Here is a 19,281-nt window from a genome sequence, read left to right on the forward strand (position 1 = left end):
GCGGGTTTATGATTACACTACAAACAAAAAACTGGATATATTAGGCAGTAACTCTGTTATCTGATCACGTACATCAACATAATTGACATCAATTGAAAGGTCAAGAGATCGTCTTCCAAATATAACTCACAAGTGGGGAAGGTGTCTTTCAAGAACAAAGATATAAGCAGTTTATAAAAAATGTTCACAATTTTCACACAAAAGTTATGGTCCATTTAACCCTCTAAATATTATCTGAACGCCATCTCAAATTGCAAGCTTCCTCTTCGTCATATACTCTTACCTTGTTTAAAATTTCGAGGCGATCGGACTATTATTGCGACATACAGAGCAGCTGCAAAATCGGATAAAAATTATGTTTTTGGTCCATTTCACCCGCTAAATATTTCACGATCATCACCAATTAAAATAGCGATCTATTCTGATGTGAAACCGACCTCCATACCAAATTTCGTGACGATCGGTCCATAATTGCGGCCTGGAGTTTGATTACAATTTATAATGGACAGACGGACACACGGACGGACGGACGGACACACATCTCAAAATCGCTTTATCCCGTCGAGATATGAAGATTGGTATACCACATTGGGGGTCTCCGACGAATATTTCGCGGTGTTACATGAATTTTTCCCAAAACAAACTTATAATACCCTTTCACATAGTGGTGTAGGGTATAATTAGAAAATATAAAAAATAAAACATAAAAATAAAATATAAAGTATAAAATATACAATATAAAATATAATATATAAAATATAAAACATAAAATCTTAAAACTAAAATATAAAGTATAAATGATGAAATATACAATATTAAATATAAAATATAAAATGTAAAATATAAAATAAAAAAATATAACATATAAAATATGAAACATCAAATATAAAATATAAAATATAAAACATATAAAAAAAATATGAAATATAAAATATATATAATATAAGATATAAAATAAAAAATATAAATTTTATAAAATATGAAATATAAAGTATAAAATATATAATGTAAAATATAAAATATAAAGTATAAAATATACAATATAAAATATTAAATATAGAATACAAAATATAAAATAAAAAGTATAAAATAAGAAATATAAAATATAAATTAGAAAATATAAGATATAAAATATAAAATAAAAAATATAACATATAAAATATAAAACATAAAATATAACATGTAAAATATAAAACATAAAAACTAAAATATAAAAAAATATTAAATATGAAATATAAAATAAAAATGTATAATATAACATTTAAACATGTAAAATGTAAAACATAAAAACTAAAATATAAATTAAAAAATATAAAATATGAAATATAAAATAAAAATGTATAATATAACATTAAAATATAAAATAAAAAACATAAAATATAAATTAAAATATATAAAACAAAAAAATAAAATATAACATATAAAATATGAAATATAAAATTTACAATATAAAAACCAAAAATATATAATATATACATATATATAATATATATTGTATAAATTATGAAATATAAAATATAAAATAAAAAATATTATATATATAATATAAAAATAAAATATAAAATATTAAATTTTATTAGCATAAATACTATATCGTAATATTTATTATAAAACATGTTTTTCTATTACATAATATTTTACATGACCCAGTTTTGAAATAATAATGTTTACAGATTGGGGATTTTTAGTTGCTTTTTTGGGCTTTTTCTTTACAACAAATATTTGGTATCCATTCCTTTCTTTAAAAAAAAAAACATTTAACGTATATACAAAATAAATAAAAACAACAACAAAGCCAGCTAGTTAACTAAAAGGGTTAATATTTTCTACTTTCATAATAATGGGTTGTCGTACATATTATATAAATAAATTGATTATCAGTTTTTAGTAAAATATTAAAAAATAAAAGAGAAGAGACACAGGCGTCGCAGCAATTATGTATCTTTTGAAGCTGTAGGCAAAGCCAAGAGCATATCTTCTGTAATGCGATTTTTCAATTCCACATTGTCACCAACTTCGGCAAAGAAACGTCTGATATTGCGTATGATACGATGATGTGGCAACTCCTTTCATTTGTGTGTTGGTTTGATTGTTATTTAGTGGCAAAAAATATATTTACAAAAAAGAAAATGTTGATGGGTTAATTTTGATAATGGATAACAAAATATAGAAAACAAAACTTGTTGTTGGCGTCCTACCTCCTCTTCCTCATCTGAAGATTCATCTTCGCTCAGTTCAATGACCACCTCATTGCCCTCTTCGTCAATTTCGATTTTGGTTTTCTTTTTCTTTGGCGGGGGAGGTGGTGGAGGTGGATTCCACATAATGGGATGCCAACAACGGGAGCCTAGCAGTGGAGTAGGGACAAATTCTACAAATAAAAGTTATTGTTAATATAAATTTGAATTTTGAACTCAAAGTGTGGCAAAAAAAACTGGGATTAACTTGGAATAAATATTGTGTGGGTAGTAGGGAAGACATGCCAAGGAAAATTGTTTCATGCAGCAGGAAAGGGATTTGAAGATTTCTTTTGGACTGTAGCTTACAAGTTCTACATAATTACTGACCTGGCGGTGGAGGAATAGGTTTGGGTACTCTCAAAACTATGGACTTCTCCTCGCCTACTTCAAATTCTTCCAATGGATCTTCTTCCATGCTGTAAAAAATATGAAAACATTAACAAAGAAAGATTTCAAAGATTTATTTGGTTTTCAATCACACAAAAATTGCATTGTTTTACAAAATTTACCTTTTCACCAGAAAATGTATCTTCTTGCCACTGGCGTCAATTTTTTCGTGAGCTTGTGCCAATGTCAATCCACTTACGTCCTCTTCGTTGATCTGCAGAATTATATCACCCAAACGTATACCACCTTTATCGGCCAGACCATCCGGTGTAACCTTTTTTTGTTTGTTTGGAATAATTAGAAAAGGAAAAAAACGACTTTGTTAAAAAATGCAAAAGTAAAAAAAATATTTTTTTCCTTAAATAAAATATTTTTTCCTAGTTCGAATGTTATGTGTTTGCTCTATGAATACTAAATTACTACTACTGCCGCATGCCGCGTTCAATTCAGTTGGGCCATTCACATTTTTACAAAAAAAAAAGAAGACAAAATAACGCCACAGAATACAGTATTCAAAATAGTCTTATTTCAGTTTATATTAATTTTGTTTTTATCTTCTACAAAAGATGTACATTGAGCAAAAAGTCATTAAATGTATGAAATGGATTTTGCTTTAGCCTACTTTTATGTGGTCAGATTTTAGTACAAACATACTTATTGACTAAAGGCGACTATAACTAAATGAAATTCTAGAGACAAGTGTAGACATCATTTGTTGCTACAGTGTCTTGCTGTAGCAGTGGCGAGAAAAATAAAAAATCTGCATCTAACTATGACCATTTCCATACAGCCACATCCTGTAAGTAATAGGGGGCAGGTTACATACACAGTGGACTTAATTATTTCACAGACAGATCAAATCAACCCAATCCACACGTAAGTATTACAAGAACAACACTTGGGCGGTGTTGGGAACACTTAGTCCAATTGCGAAAGATATATTAAGAACAAAATTATAGGGCTCTAATAGAGACCACAACAACATGCAGGAAAAATCTGGAGATAACTTCGAGTTTGTGTAGGAGGTGCATAAATGCATGATCCTAAATATTGGGAAACTCCATAGCCCATATCTGGAGAAGTATTGGATTCCCCCAGAAAATATAATGTTGTAGATGTGATCACATGGACTTCCGCTATCATTTCAACGCGATCCGATAAGTGATTTTTAAACGAATTAAAGGGCAAACATGTTTAACTTTTGGAGAAGAGTAACCTCAAGAAATCGGCCGACGTAGTCTCTGATCTAACTTTGAGAATCACTCCTTTCTCTAGGTACGTGGGTTACTATATCATTTTCGGGCCTGGACAACACTTCCTGGTGCCATCTGACATTTCCATTGGAAAGTTTGACATTTTTTAGCATAAACGTACTCAGGACAGTTTGACATACGACTATGTGTTGTGTTGTTTACAGTGACTTGAAAAATCAATTTGCCAAAAAAAAAATGGAATTAACTTGTGAACATTTTCGTGATCGATGAATCGTGCATCCATGAACTTGAATCTTTGTATAGCGATAAAGCAGAGTAAATTTAGACAATATATATTATATACACATCTAAAATATTCAATTTGTAATTGTATGATCGCCAAAATCCAAATTCGGATCGGCAAATAAAGAAGAAAAATAAAAAGCAGAGTACAGTCTGTTTTACTGGATTCAATTGAAAATTCAATATCGTGATTGGACATATCGTGAGAAAAATTTATCCTTGGATATTTCCTCCGCTAGCATACATTTGATATTGTATGAATACCTGGCCGTAAAAAAAGTTTGTTCTCGGTGGATCCCACACAATTTGACAATAGCTGCATGAAGCAATGCCTTTTCTTGAGACATTGCGATTCCTCAAAAAAGTTTATAATATCTTCACAGGTGACGAATCACGAATCTATGCATTTGAGCCTGAAACAAAACAGCAATCGACCGTGTGGGTCTTCGAAGGCAAGCTAAATCCAATGAAAGTTGTTCGTGGAAGAAGCACTTCACCCGTTTCTTCGACAAAACTGGGAATGTGGCGACTATTCCGCTTGATCAACGTAGAACAACCCATTGTGAGCGGTACAACACAATTTTTGCCTGAAGTCTTCGGAGAGATTCGAAAAACGAACAAGAGAAGTCGAATCATCGGATCGTTGTAGTTCAATACTTTTAACATATAGATACCATCTTCCATAGATGGTATGGGTTTTGTGGAAGAATTGCGTGCCGATACAACGCCCACTCTTTCGACTTTTATAAAGGTATCACTTAAGGGATTAAGACACTTATTGAACACCCAAAAAAAACATTTTTTATGAACTTTCTACAAGAAATGTACCAATTTTTATACCCTCAGCCTTTAGGCTAAAGAGAGTATTTACACTTTGATACGACCAAAAATGTGCCTCATCGAAATAATGGTTTTAGACCTCAAGTATGTTTGTACGATAATCGAATTCAAATTTTGGGTATCGAAATATTTTGTCCAGATTCGATTTAAGTGCGAAGATGGGCCATATAGGTTCACTCCTTCAGGTACCTCCCCTACAAATGTTCAAAAATTGTCGCAAAATTTGTGCGCACGATAACTCTTGTAGGGAATAACCGATTTGGTCCATACTTTGCACATCTTGTAATTTCTACCAAACTTAGATGAGGTTCTAATATGGACTCAATCGGTCCACTCCTTCGGGTACCCCCCACACAAAATTTCGGAAAAGTTCAGTTTAAGACCTGGTCTCAAATCGCTTTGATTTTTGTTTACGCACGTTGTATTCGCTGTCCTCTATACGACGCTGTAAGTTTCATTAGGGGCAAGTCCATACTTCCTGAGAAAATAGCCTGAAAGTTGGAGCGCAAGATAACTCTCGAACGGATCTGCAGATTCGGTCATAAATTTGGCTTTCGTAATATTTTGTCCAAACTTAGTTCAAGTTCAAAGATGGATTATATCGGTCCACCCCACATTATGAAATTTCTACAAGACTTAGATGAGGTTCCAATATGGACTCAATCGGTAAACTCCTTCGAGTACCTCCCACACAAAATTTCGGAAAATTTCAGTTTAGGACCTTCTCTCGAATCGCCTTGGTTTTTGTTGTAACATCTTGTATTCACTGTCCCCTATACGAAGGTACAAGTTTCCTCAGGGGCAAGCCCATACTTCCTGAAAAAATAGCCTGAAAGTTGAAAGCGCAAGATAATTCTCGAACGAAAATGCCGATTCCGGCCAAAATTTGGCCTTCGTAATATTGTTTCCAAACTTACTTTAAGTTCGTAGATAAGCCATATCGGTCCACTCCTTCAGGTACCTACCCCACAAAAGTTCAAAAATATTCGGAAAAATTGTGCGCACGATATCTTTTGATGGGAGTGACCGATTTGATCCATACTTTACACATTCTCATAAAATCTACCAGATATAGATCAGGTTCGAATATGGACTATATTTGTTCACTTTAAGACCTGCTATTGAATCACTTTGATTTTTGTTGAAGCAACTTACATTCGCTGCCTCAATTACGATGATAAAAGTTGTTTCAGGGACACGTCCATACTTCTTGAGAAAACAGTCCGAAGGGTGTAAAAACCCCCTATGGCACCCCCATGGTCTATGTCGGTCCATTCCTTTAAGTACCTTTTCCGCAACATTTTTGAACTTTAAACCTAATCAACATTTTTGTCGGTTCATACGACCCCCTAAATACATAAGTTTTTTGTGAAAAAAGTGTTTCAATTTGCACAGGCTGAGGGTATATCTCTGTCGGCAAAGCCGACTGATACTTTTTTACTTGTTTTCATATGAAAGCTCACGCCTTGAGCTACTTCCGCAATTTTTTATACCTTTTACCATATTATGGAGGGTATAATAACATTTGTCATTCCGTTTGTAACACATCGAAATATTCATCTATGACCCTATAAAGTATATATATGTTATGGATTAGGGTAAAACTCTAAGTCGATATAACCATGTCCGTCTGTCCGTCCGTCCGTCTGTTGAAATCAAGACACAGCTCGCAATTTTTAAGATTGAACTTGGTAATTTGGTATTGAAGTTTCTATTACTTCTAGGACGTTTGGTATTGCAAATGGGCTATATCGGTCCACGTTTTGATATAGCCCCCATCAGGGTTTCGGAGTCGATGTATTTTTGGGTCGATTCCGACTCCGACTCCAGACAAACTTTTTTCACGACTCCGACTCGGCCGCAAAAATTAATAAAAAGTGCACAAATTTTTAACTTTTCATATATTTGGGCCCATATAGGCTAATCTACTGGTTTTTTCTAACATATTCTTTAGAAACGGTATACGTTCCAATATAATACTTAACTACAAGACATAAATATGAAGTAAAATTAATATCTATATTGTTTCGACTGAATCTCACATTGGAAAATAGCAACAAAATACAAGTTAGAACTTATTTGTCGGTTTTGCCGGTTTTTTGCACGAGAATATTCTGGGAGGAACTTTTCTTCGTGAGTAAATATCTATTTTGCCAGACGTTGAAAATATGAAATGAACATTTTTTTAACTTTTAGGAGAGAGAGGAGGTGAAGATTATCCATTTCTCACTTATTATCCATAAGCTCGAAACATTTTCATGAAAATTTTCAAATTCTGGAACAAGACTATGTGAAAATTAAGGGGGCAACACAAATCATAAGCACTACATGCAGTAAAAATTATAAGCAATTCATGATCAGGTTTTAAAATGGCCTTAAAGGTGACCCCCAGTTAAAAAGCCCAATAAATACCCTTTTTATGCCCTCAGCATTTATCCTAACGAGGGTATATACACTTTCATAAGGGCAAAATGTGCCTCATCGAAATAATGGTTTTAGACCCCAAGTTAAAAAGCCCAATAAAAACCCTTTTTATGCCCTCAGCATTTATCCTAACGAGGGTATATACACTTTCATACGGGCAAAATGTGTCTCATTGAAATAATGGTTTTAGACCCCAAGCATGTTCGGACGAAATGTGTTTCGGACAATTTGGAGTTGATTTAGCCATGTCCGTCCGTCTGTCTGTCTGTCCGTCTGTCTGGCTGGTGCGCACGATAACTCTCGAACGGAGCAACCGATTCGGTTTAAAATTTGGCTTTCGTAATATTTTGCCCAAACTTAGTTTAAGTTTGAAGATGGGTTATATCGGTCCACTCCTTCCGGTACCTCCCCCACAAAAGTTCGAAAATGTTCGGAAAATTTGTGCGCACGATAACTCTTGAAGGGAGTAACCGATTTGTTCCACACTTTGTACATCGTGAAAGTTATACCAGACTTAGATGAAGTTTAAATATGGACTCAATCGGACCACTCCTTCGGGTATCTCCCACACAAAATTTCGGAAAAGTTCAGTTTAGGACCTGCTCCCGAATCGCTTTGGTGTTTGTTGTAGCAACTTGTATTCGCTGTTCCCCATACGACGGTACAAGTTTCGTAAGGGGCAAGTCCATACTTCCGGAGAAAATAGCCTGAAAGGTAAAAAACCCTATGATACCGTGTGTAGTGGTTGGAGCGCAAGATAACTCTCGAACGGATCTGCCGATTCGGTCCAAAACGTGGCCTACGTAATATTTTGTGCAAACTTAGTTTAAGTTCGAAGATAAGCCCTATCGGTCCACTCCTTCATTTGGTGTTTGTCATATTTTATCCAAACTTAGTTTCATGGGGCAATACCGATCCCCAATTTCCGGTACTTCTCCCCAATATTTAAAAAATGTCGCTAAAATGTTAGGACGATATCACTTGAATGGTGCAACCAATTTGGTCCAAATTTTGGATCAAAATTTAATTTAACTTCTAAAATGGCCCATATCGGTCCTTCCTAAGGGTACCTCACCCACAAAAGTTCAACATTTGTGTTAATTCCTAATCCACATTTTTGTCGGCAAGTTCAAATGTTGAAAAAATGTTGAAGGGCCACAAAATTTATTTCCTTGAAAACTACGAAACTTTTGTGATAGATTTTTTCCGCCTTTTGCTGTCTTTTTTTTATTAAAGCGTGCCAACTCTAGATCGAAAACTAATAATCCGATTGTCATATATTTTGTGTGGGCTTAACAAGGACATTAACATCTAATCATTCATCGATCGATTTTGTAAAAATATTAGGTTTTACGGAAATGAAATGACAATATTTCAATTTTTATCTTTAAAAAAATAAGTTTTTGGCCATAAAACGGACAAAAAAGATTTGAAAATTAAGGGTTTATGGCCACTTATTGAGCACGAAAAAATACATTTTTCATGAATTTTTTAGAAGAAATCTACCACACGTTTTTAGAAGATTTTGTTTTCCTTCGATATATCTCACCTTCAGCTACTTTTGTATTTATTTTGAAAATTTGCGCTGTTTTTACTAAAGCATTTTGCGGTGCCCACTGTAGCTCGAAAACAAATAAACCTATCAGCATATGTTCTTTTGGGATCCTAATGAACTTGTACTTAATCGAAAGGGAATTAAGAAATATCCAACATTTCGATTTTAACTAAAATAAAACACTGTAAAAATGGGTAGTTTTTAAGTCATAAATCCGTCAATTTTTTTTTTAAATGTCTCTTGCTTAAGTACAATCTTTTTATATGTATAATAATCCCACAAAAACATATGAATGTAGATCGGCTCATCCGTTTTTTGAGAAAACTGCGTTTCAAACTTCGATGTTACATACAAATCTGAATGATTTTTTTCTTTTTAACGCTCATATCTCAGCTAATTTTGTCCGATCGACTCGAAATATTTGTTCTTTAAAATAAGTAAATAAAAAATTTTTCGATTTTGTAAAATTTGTAAATGGCCATAACCCCTTAAAGTCGATCGATGAATTATTAGATTTTGATGTTCTTACCAAAATTTTCGGAGGAACATATCTGTAGATTTTTTTCATGTAGAAAATCTGATCTTGTGTTTATTTTTCAGTTCAAGAACAAAAAGGACATGGAAGGAACTGCGCTAGAAGGACAAAATAATCTACAAAAGGATTCTTCATTATATTTATCTGAAAACATTTCATCTCAAAATGATGAAACAATATCCCCAAACAAAGATACAATGCTACTTACTCAAGCATTATTGGGTGTCAATAAAAAATCTTTACGGCATAACTCAGAAACTTTTGCGATGGGTCCATTGAAGTTCTTAATATATTCAATAGGGGCTTTCATTCGCAACATGAATTTTCTACCCTCAGACAGTGTAATCAGTAAGATTTCCCATAGCGACCATGCAACTAAAGGATCAACTGGACAAAAAATATTCAGGACATGCAATTTGTAATCAAAATGGAGATGAAAAGACTAGACTTCAAAGGACAGTAAATATCCTGTGAATCGTTCTCTAAATTTGTATAGTATACCGTTTGCTAATATTCTTTTTAGCTCTTTTTTAAAATAAAAAAAATGGTGTCCCGAATTTAATGTTATATTTTTATATTGTAGAAAAAATTGCCCGGAGTCGTAGTCGATTTTTTTTTCGACTCAGACTCCGACTCCGAAACCCTGGCCCCCATAAAAACGTACCCCCGACTTTCGGTATTTCGAAAGTTTTAGTATTCGTTGGGGGTGGAAAACTTTTCCCCTGAAATTTGTCGGTGTTATAAAATACTCCGGAAGAGAATTATCAGTGGGGAGGCACCGTTCTATGGGGGCTATATGAAGGCGTAGACCTATACGTACAAATTTCCGGGGAAACGTTTTATACACCAACGAAGACTAAGTACCAAATTTGAGCCATTTTGGTGTGATAATGATTCTAAAACCTTCGAAGTACCGAAAATAGGGTGGTATCGCTCTTTGGAGGCTATATCAAACGTGGACCGATATAGCCCATTTGCAATACCAAACATCCTAGGAGTGAAAGAAACTTCTATATCTAATTGCCAAGTTCTATCTTAGAAATAGAGTGCTGTATATTGATTTGAGCAAACGGACGGACGGACAGACGGACATGGTAATATCGACTTAGTATTTTACCCCGATCAAGAATATACATACTTTATAGGGTCTCTGGTGAATATTTCGATGTGTTACAAACAAATTAAATTATACCCTCCATAATATAGTGGAGGGTATAATAATATATTAACATAGTTGCAGCATTTTGGTCAGTAAGAACGTATTCGGAACTACTGTCTGTCATTTCCAACTTGATTGTCCTTTGGAAATTATTTTCCAGTGAATTTTGAATTTCTCTACAACCTACGGTTTCAGCTTTATATCTCAGAAATTACATAGAACCATTTATAATAGATTTTCGTTTATAAAATCATCCAACTTGGAAATGTAGTTGTTATTAATGTTGTTGTAATCCATGGTTTTGATTCTGTTAACAAACATATATATATATAGCGATAATATATAGATAATATAAAAAACACATATAATGTATATTAATATAGAAGCACACGTCAAAAACCAGATTCGCTTTCAGCATTTTTTCTTGTTTTGTTTATTATTGTTTGTTTTTTTGTTTTCATAAGAAAATATTAATTTCTTATTGCAATTGTTATTGTTTGGTGGCTAGCAATGACGGAAGAGAATAAATAGTTTTTGTTTATATTTTGTTGCGCAAATATTGGATGTGCCAAATAAACTTGCCGTTCATAAATATTCATTTATATTAAGTTTAACGGGGACACCCCCCTGTCAAGTGGCACACGACCAACAAATGTTATGAAAATATATCAACATTTAGCTTTTGCTAAAAATGTATTGGATTTAACAGAGAACACGTAAAGAATTATATGTTTTTATGCAATCTAGAATGCATATAAACGGATTGGGAGTTTTTTTATCTAACAAAACTTATTCCTAAACTTCCATACTTTTTAAAAGTTCTAAACGTTATCGTCTTTTTATCGGAAAACATGTTTGCGAACATATTTTTTATTGTTTAAATTCTTCCTAACAAGTCTTTAATGTTTAAAAACATACTCATATGGAAATAGAACAATTTTATTGGTAAAACTTGTGTGCTGCACCAGATTTATGAGCAACATTCTCTCGCACTTGCCATAAACTTTTATGAGCGCTTCGTATTAAATGTGGATAAAATGAAAATTTAACAGAGAATATGGCAACCAATCAGGCGTTTATATTGCCGCGGCAAAAACATTAAAATACACTTGGCATATTTATTCATGTTTTTATTACAACATCAACCAACATCAGCAGCATCATCATCGTCCTCGTCGTCGTCGTTGGGAAGAAAGGGCCCCCAGTGGCACATCCAACAGGCTGCAGATTTACAATTATGATGACATACTAACTTGACGCATGTATAATTATATTATTTGTACATAAGTGTGTATGTATATATTACGAAATATATGTATTTGATTCAACGAACTCGAACCTCTGAGAAGACAAACCCTGCAGCTATTTCTCGTTTTCAGCCATGCAAAACTAATCTATAATTGGTGTGTTGCTATTATATTTGACATTCCGTTCAGATGCGACCTGCATTAACTTTATTCTCATATCTCTTGAGGGACCAATTATCAAAATCATCAAATCAAATCCAAAGTAAAAATGTACAGAATAAAGAAAAAACTGGGGAGACTTTTTTAAAGCTACGAAATAACAAATGAGTCATTTGGAATTTATTCATAGAAGGAACAACTTTATTTTTGTTAATTTCTCTCCAAGAAATTATTGATTGTCCACTGTGCACAAAATACTATTCGGCTGCCATCTATCAGCAAATCTGTACATTAGGGTTATGACTTTTTTACAACCTCTTATTTCTGTATCATATTAGATAAAATCTTAATTATAAGGTGATTTTTTAAAAAAAAAGTCATTTGAAAAATTTTCTATGAGTTTTTTGACAAACTTTTGATGTCACTATAAGCAGATACATAACTTTGGAGCCACAAGACGTAACCTAAATTGCATAACCTTTTGTACTAAATTAATCATCATATCATTACATATGGGGATTTCTGAGTGAAATCGGACACTTTTTCAAGATGAGGTTTTTGATTTCCTTTATTTTTTGCTGTGGTGATGCTGCTCATTAGCAAAACATTTTAGTATATTTTCAGATTTTTTTGTACCAACGGTTCCAGAGATATCGCGCCTTGAAAAAGTCAAATTCTGTAAAAACTACATGCAAAGAAATACTCATACCACTTTAATATTGGTCCAATTAAAAAAAAATCTATTAAATAAAAAATAGCAAAAAAATTGCACATTGGGCTTGGATGCTATTTTCGCGATTTAATATTTAAAACAATTTTTAAAGATGTTCGACCCCTTCGATTTTGTTTAATTTTTTTTGTATTAAACTACGTTCAATTACAGAAATTTTAAGTCCTAAGTAGTAATGGGGTTCGGCCGATTACTATTTTTTCTAAGAACCCAAAAGGAAATTTTCACCATAGGTCAAGTTTCCGAGATATTTTGCTTGATTAATGGTTTAATTTTGGCCCCTTAATTTGTGAGAAAATAGCTTTATATCTCTCTAAAGCGTTATTGCAGCTTAATTTTGACATTACATGTCTTAACCAACAAAGTTGTAATCAGCTACTTGCTGTCATTTGATTGACCATTTTATTAGCTTTCTAATTATATACATATACGGTTAATCGGTTACCTAAAATCGCTTCCAAAATCGGTTTTAGTATCAGAATATCCGGTTCAAAAATTTAGATAACTGGATCTTTCCTTCAATAAAATTTGTTATTAACGTGTTCGTCATTACAAGAGCTATTTATGGTAAGTATGTATTTCAGAAGCACCACAGACCAATAACGAATAGTTTTCTGAACAAAAACCGGGTAAATGTCAAAAAGGACCATGAAAACGGGGAAATATCGATTGGTCATCAATGAGAACCGTACCTAAAATCTTCTGAATAACATTTTTGTAGAATATTTGGATGCTGTAAAATCTCGTTTTGTGGAATATTCTACAAAAAGATTCACCATTTCATTTGACTGAAGACATGTAATGTCAAAATGAAGCTACAATAACGCTTTAGATCTCGGGCAATATCTCGGAAACTAGACCTATGGTGAAAATTTCCTTTTCTGTTCTTAGTATACTCACCAAGGGCTTTCATCTCCAAAAGGAATTTTCCACCCACTGAATTAGAGTCCGATTTTGTAGCACAGTGTCATTTATCCATATTTTCCGAAAAATGTGCACCTTCTCGAGGCCATAACTGCCTGAAGGAGCGTTACAATGATTTTGTGATGTACTAGAGAGTTCTTTATTATTGTCTTGGCTACAATTGTTGTCTCTGTGTTGAATCGAAAATCTCAGTGGTTTGGTTGTTATATGCCAAAATATCCAAAAATCCTTGAAAAAAAAAACTTCAAGTCAAAATCCGGGGGCTCGATTTTCACCGTAGGCATATGGTCTAGTTGACTTTTTTGCTCAGTACAATCCCAAGAATCAGAAATTCCAGGTGACCGTGTGGTGTTCAAATCGCCCCACTCTACTGTGGCGTCCATAACCGACTTTGACCTTCATGGTGACGTTTTATGGATTTTATATGTTTGAAATGTTTGTTCTTAATGACAAGAGTTAAATCATTGCTCTAGGAAGTAAATCAAAATAAGGGTTTGGAAGATTTCAGCCTGAGAATATGATCCCTTTTGGCATCAAGGCCTCAAACCTTTGGTCGACTTTAAGAGCGAAAGTGCAAGTGGTCTATGGGGGCTATATCAAAACGTCGATCTATACCGACAAATTCTGACGGAAAGTTTTTAGACTCAAAGAAGGCTAAATACCAAATTTCTGATATTTGGGTAAGATAATGTGGCTAAGACCTTCAAAATACCGAGGCACGCTTCTATGGCGGATATAGGAAGACGTAGACTCATACTGATAACTAACTTCTAGAATATTTTATAACCCCATGGAAGTCTAAATACCAAATTTCTGCCATTTCGGTGGAATATTGAGGCCACCACCTTCAAAATATCGAAAATTGCCTTGTACCGTTCTATAAGAGCATTATCAAGGCGTGGACCTATACCTAAAAATTTCAGGCGGAAAGTTTTGTATCCCCAACGAAGACTTAATACCAAATATGAAGGCGTGGACCTATACCAAAAAATTTCAGGCGGAAAGTTTTGTACCCCCAACGAAGACTTAATACCAAATATGAAGGCGTGGATCCATAGCGACAATTTTCGTATGGAAAATTGTATACCCCAAATGAAGACCAAATTTCAGCCATTTGGGAGGAATTCTGAGACCACAACCTTCAAAATACCGAAAATCGGGAGCTACCATTCTATGGGGGCTATACGAAAGCGTGGACCTATGCCGAAAAATTTCTGGCGGAAAATTGTATACCCCCAAAGGAGACTAAATACCAAATTTCTGCCATTTCGGAGGAATATTGAGGCCACAACCTTCAAAATACCGAAAATCGGGAGGTATTGTTGTATGGGGGCTAAACGAAGGCGTGGACCTATGCCGACAAAATTCTAGGGGAAAGTTGTATATTCCCAACGAAGACTAAATATCAAATTTTAGCAACTGAGTGAGTGAATAAATCAGTGTTTTGTCTTTTCTTAAAGAACTTGAGCTTTTTAATAAATTAAATGTCCAATACATTTTATAAATGAATTAAAAAGGTGAATGGAAATATTTGATTGGACAAGGAAGAAATTGCAATTAATATTGGTAATTACGTCAATACATTTTTCATATACATACATACATACATATGTATATTTGAAATATGGATGTACCTATTTATTACATTATATAATCATTTGATTCCAGATGCCGATTTCCCGCTGATGATTTCAACTTTGAAGAAAATGTGTTTTATTTCACAACTAAGAAGAAGCGTTCAACGATGTTTCTATATAATTTTTTTCTTTTTAAAAGTTCGACTTTTTATAATTTATTTCATTCAGTTTTTCTTTTATTAAAGTGTGTTATGTATTTCCTTGGAATTTTGTATGTACCTATGTGTCTTTGTTACATTGCTTTTTTCTATGCCCTTCAATAAAAAACACCCCCATTTATAAATGTGTTTATATGTTAGAAATAGCCAGTGAGCGCTTGCTGAGAGCAAGGTCCCTTGCTCTCAGAAAGCGCCCACTGGTGCATGTGTTTGTTTTTTTTTTTGTGGATTTTGGGTTTGTATTTGTTTGCACCCAAACATATATTTGTTTGCATATGTTATGTTTGAGACTGCTTGCAAACAAATATATGTGTGGGGTTATACAAAAATTATTCCAGAACAGATTTATCAGTATAGAAGTGTACCTCTTGATTTTCGGTATTTTGAAGGTTTTACGAAATAACGAAAATTTGGTATTTTGTCTTATTTGAGCCAAAAAACTTTCCGCCAAAAATTTGTTGGTATAGATCAAAGTTTTGTATATATATAGCCGCCATGGAACGGAAATCCCGAATTTCGGTATTTAGTGTTCTTCATAAACGAAAGGAAACTAATTGTTCCATTTTATTTCAATGCAACTCATGGTGGAGGGTATAACAGGTTCGGCCTGGCAGAACATAACGCCGTTCTTACTTGTTCCCTTTGTTATGTATTAAAGTTATAACTTGCGACCCTATCTTATATTCAAAAGACAATGTTTGTATGTTCATACAACGGCTGAACCGATTTTCTTGAAAATTTCTGAGAATGTAATGAGAACACCCGTAGTGAAAATATGCAATATATTTTGTTGAATTTCAGAGGGCACGGCCAGTTTTTTAAATATATTATATATCCAAAACTATGAACCGATTTTCCTATTTGTGAAAAACGCTATTTTTGAAAAAAATACGAACGTGGTTTTTGTTGCCTCTGGACATTTATAGCTCCGAAAAATAACGAAAAACTCACCGCCGAATGTTTCATGTCAAATGAATTTCAAAAGATAACCGGTGTGTGTTATAAGAAGGTGGAAGGACGACACAGTCGGCTCTTAAGATGCCACTGGAAATTCATTTGAATGAAGGGTACACATGCAATATTAAAAAGAACACGGTGTGCATTAACTAAAATTAAATGAAAGGTGCTTACACCTGGGAAGTTTTTGCGGTTTCTGAAACTACAATGTTCATAGATGAGAAAAATAAAAAAAAAAAAAACAAAAAAATCGCCGGAGAGATTTTCAAATAAATCGCGGTCAAAGTTCACAATTTTAGGGCTTTTTTAGATTTTCACGATTTTGCTTGAAACCGCAAACCCTATCGAAATGGCATTAAAGAAAGTGTTGTAGCAGTGAAAATTTTCTACAAGATTGTCCTTTATGATGTTTTTGTAGGTATAGAATAGATATAGAAGTTCAAATTTTGACAATTTACTGACTGTATCGTCTCCTTATAAAACAACGTCATGACTGCAATTTCCCAACTTAAAATTATATATTTCAAAAATGGTACAACCTACGAAAAAATTATGAAAACCAATCTTATAGAGAACTTTCGGAGCTATAAGATATTCTCTAGTCCCATTTCGATAAGACTTACCTTTTCAAGCAAATCGTGAAAGCCTAACAAAAAAAACTAAAAATGTGACCTGAACTTCTATATCTCAAAAATGTTAAAACCTAGGGGAAAAAAATCATAACGGTCAATCATGTGGAGAATTTTCACAGCTACAAAATGTTCTTTAGCCCCATTTCGACAGAAAACCTAAAATAAACCTAAAAATTGGAACTTTGACCGCGATTTATTTAAAAATACCTCCAGCGATTTTTTTCTTGTTTTTAGATTTTTCTCATCTATAAACATTGCTGTTTCAGAATCCGCGAAAACTTTGTAGGTATAAGCGGTTTTCATTCAAAGTAAGTTAAAGTGCACCCTGCATGACATTGTTTTGTAGGGGGCCATACAGTCAGTACATTGTCCCAATTTGAGCTTCTATATCTCAAAAATGGTAAAACCTAAGAAAATACCATTCTTGTCAATCTGGTAGAGAATTTTCACTGCTACAACACTTCCAGTTATACTATTCCAGCCGATGACATAATTGCATATCGGCACCAACATTTCTGAAGATTTTTTATTTATAGTCAATTGCAGATCCCGACTAATTAAGATAAGGTAACATTAAACTGTTTCAAAGGCCAGCAACGCGGACCGGGTCGGCTAGTAAAGTATATATTCTTGATCAGAATAAGATTCTGAGTCGATATAGCCATGTCCGTCTGTTGTAATCACTATAGCATCCACAATCACTCTAGCATCAACGAGTGGTCACAACACTTCTCCACCAAACATTTTCCAAATACTCGTATGTCTATGTTTTACTATAGCCCCCATATAACGGTATCCAGCAAAAAAAGTCCTCCCAAAATCATGGGTTTTGTAAGGGATTTTTGGCAGCCGTAACTACTCGCAAACCCCCTTTCTTCCCCATTATTTTTACAAGGGTATGTCGCACTCAGTTTGTAGTTATTTTATGACCACTAAAATAACTAGTTATTCTGTGGCCACTAGAAGTTGAAAAGTAGGTTGAAAAAAATTCTATTTTTAGAACAGTTGATGTATAGATTTTTTTTTTAATTTCATCACACTTCTTACTTTTATTTTACTTTATTTTATTTCGCTCGCTGTGCGAGTTGAACACACGAACCCTCTGATTTCTAGCCAAAGACACTACATACTATGCCACGCACACGAACATTAAGGGTTGCTTAAGAACTTAAATGTGCAGTGCACATGTGCACCACGAACTGTTATTTTTTAATTAAAAAAAAAAACTCGCGTGCCGACAGTGAGCGTTGAACACACAACCCTAGGATTTATAGTCGGACACACTCACTGTGCCACCGTCCTCATTACTTAGTGAGGAGCAAAGTAAGTAGGTTTGCCTTGTAATTTTTTTAAGAAGTATCCCATTACTTTTCAGATTACTTGTAATGGGAAAAGAAGCCTGTTTACATTACTTTATAATTGGGTACGTAATGACTAATGGATTCGAATTTTTGCTGGGTACCTCCCGATTTTCGGTATTATGAGGGTTTCAGCTAAAATTTTTAACCAAGCCATCTAATCCTAAATACCCAAAAACGGCAAAATATGCATATTGAAGCTATATCAAAATCCGATCCAAAATTTTTTGTAGGATTCGTTTTTAGCCACAACAATGAAGTGGTAAAGTTATTACATCGATTGTACCGCAATTGCGGCTTTTAGAGAATTTTCGTGAAAATGCACCTTTGAGAAAAGAACAGCAAAAAATCCTTGCTAAATAATGGATTTTATAGTACTTTTTGGCTGTCGTACCTACTTACAAAACCCCCTACTAACCCTAAAAAATCTATTTTTAGAACAGTTGAGGAGGAATTTGTGATTATAAAGTGATTCGATAAAAAAGCTTCCGCGAAAAAGCTTTCAAAGATTTTTTTTCAGAACTTTTAACAATTTCTTTAAGTCACTGTAAGCAGATATTTAACGAATAGGCAAAAGGCCATTCATCCGTGCAAAAGGAAATCATTTTTTAAAAACAAAAAAAATATTTTAATTTCTTAGAATTTTTTTCAAAAAAGAATTTCAGAGTGGTTTGTGCGAAACATTTTTTTATAATAAAGTGGTATGATTGTTATTTTAGGCATTAATAGGCAAAAGTTTATTCATTCTCACTACAGGAAATCATTTTCGAGAAAAAATGTCAAAAAGTCATTACCCTAATCAAAACATTCTACATTATTATTTTATTTTATTTCGCTCTCTGC

The 19,281-nt window shown here is 33.5% G+C and overlaps 1 protein-coding gene across 1 annotated transcript in view; it reads right to left on the minus strand.

The window, feature by feature from the left end:
* Positions 1–19,281, minus strand: part of LOC141386641 (uncharacterized) — a 47,465-nt gene that overhangs the window by 16,148 nt on the left and 12,036 nt on the right. The window contains exons 2-5 of the mRNA XM_073955557.1: positions 2,750–2,901; positions 2,568–2,656; positions 2,199–2,371; positions 1,937–2,066 (exon numbers count right to left, since the gene is read on the minus strand). Of these exons, the coding sequence (XP_073811658.1) occupies positions 1,937–2,066; positions 2,199–2,371; positions 2,568–2,656; positions 2,750–2,901 (544 nt within the window). The remainder of the gene's footprint in view (positions 1–1,936; positions 2,067–2,198; positions 2,372–2,567; positions 2,657–2,749; positions 2,902–19,281) is intronic.

This window comes from Musca autumnalis, unplaced genomic scaffold (genome assembly GCF_047663935.1).
Source record: "Musca autumnalis isolate F117 unplaced genomic scaffold, ASM4766393v1 scaffold_5, whole genome shotgun sequence".
Taxonomy (NCBI): domain Eukaryota; kingdom Metazoa; phylum Arthropoda; class Insecta; order Diptera; family Muscidae; genus Musca; species Musca autumnalis.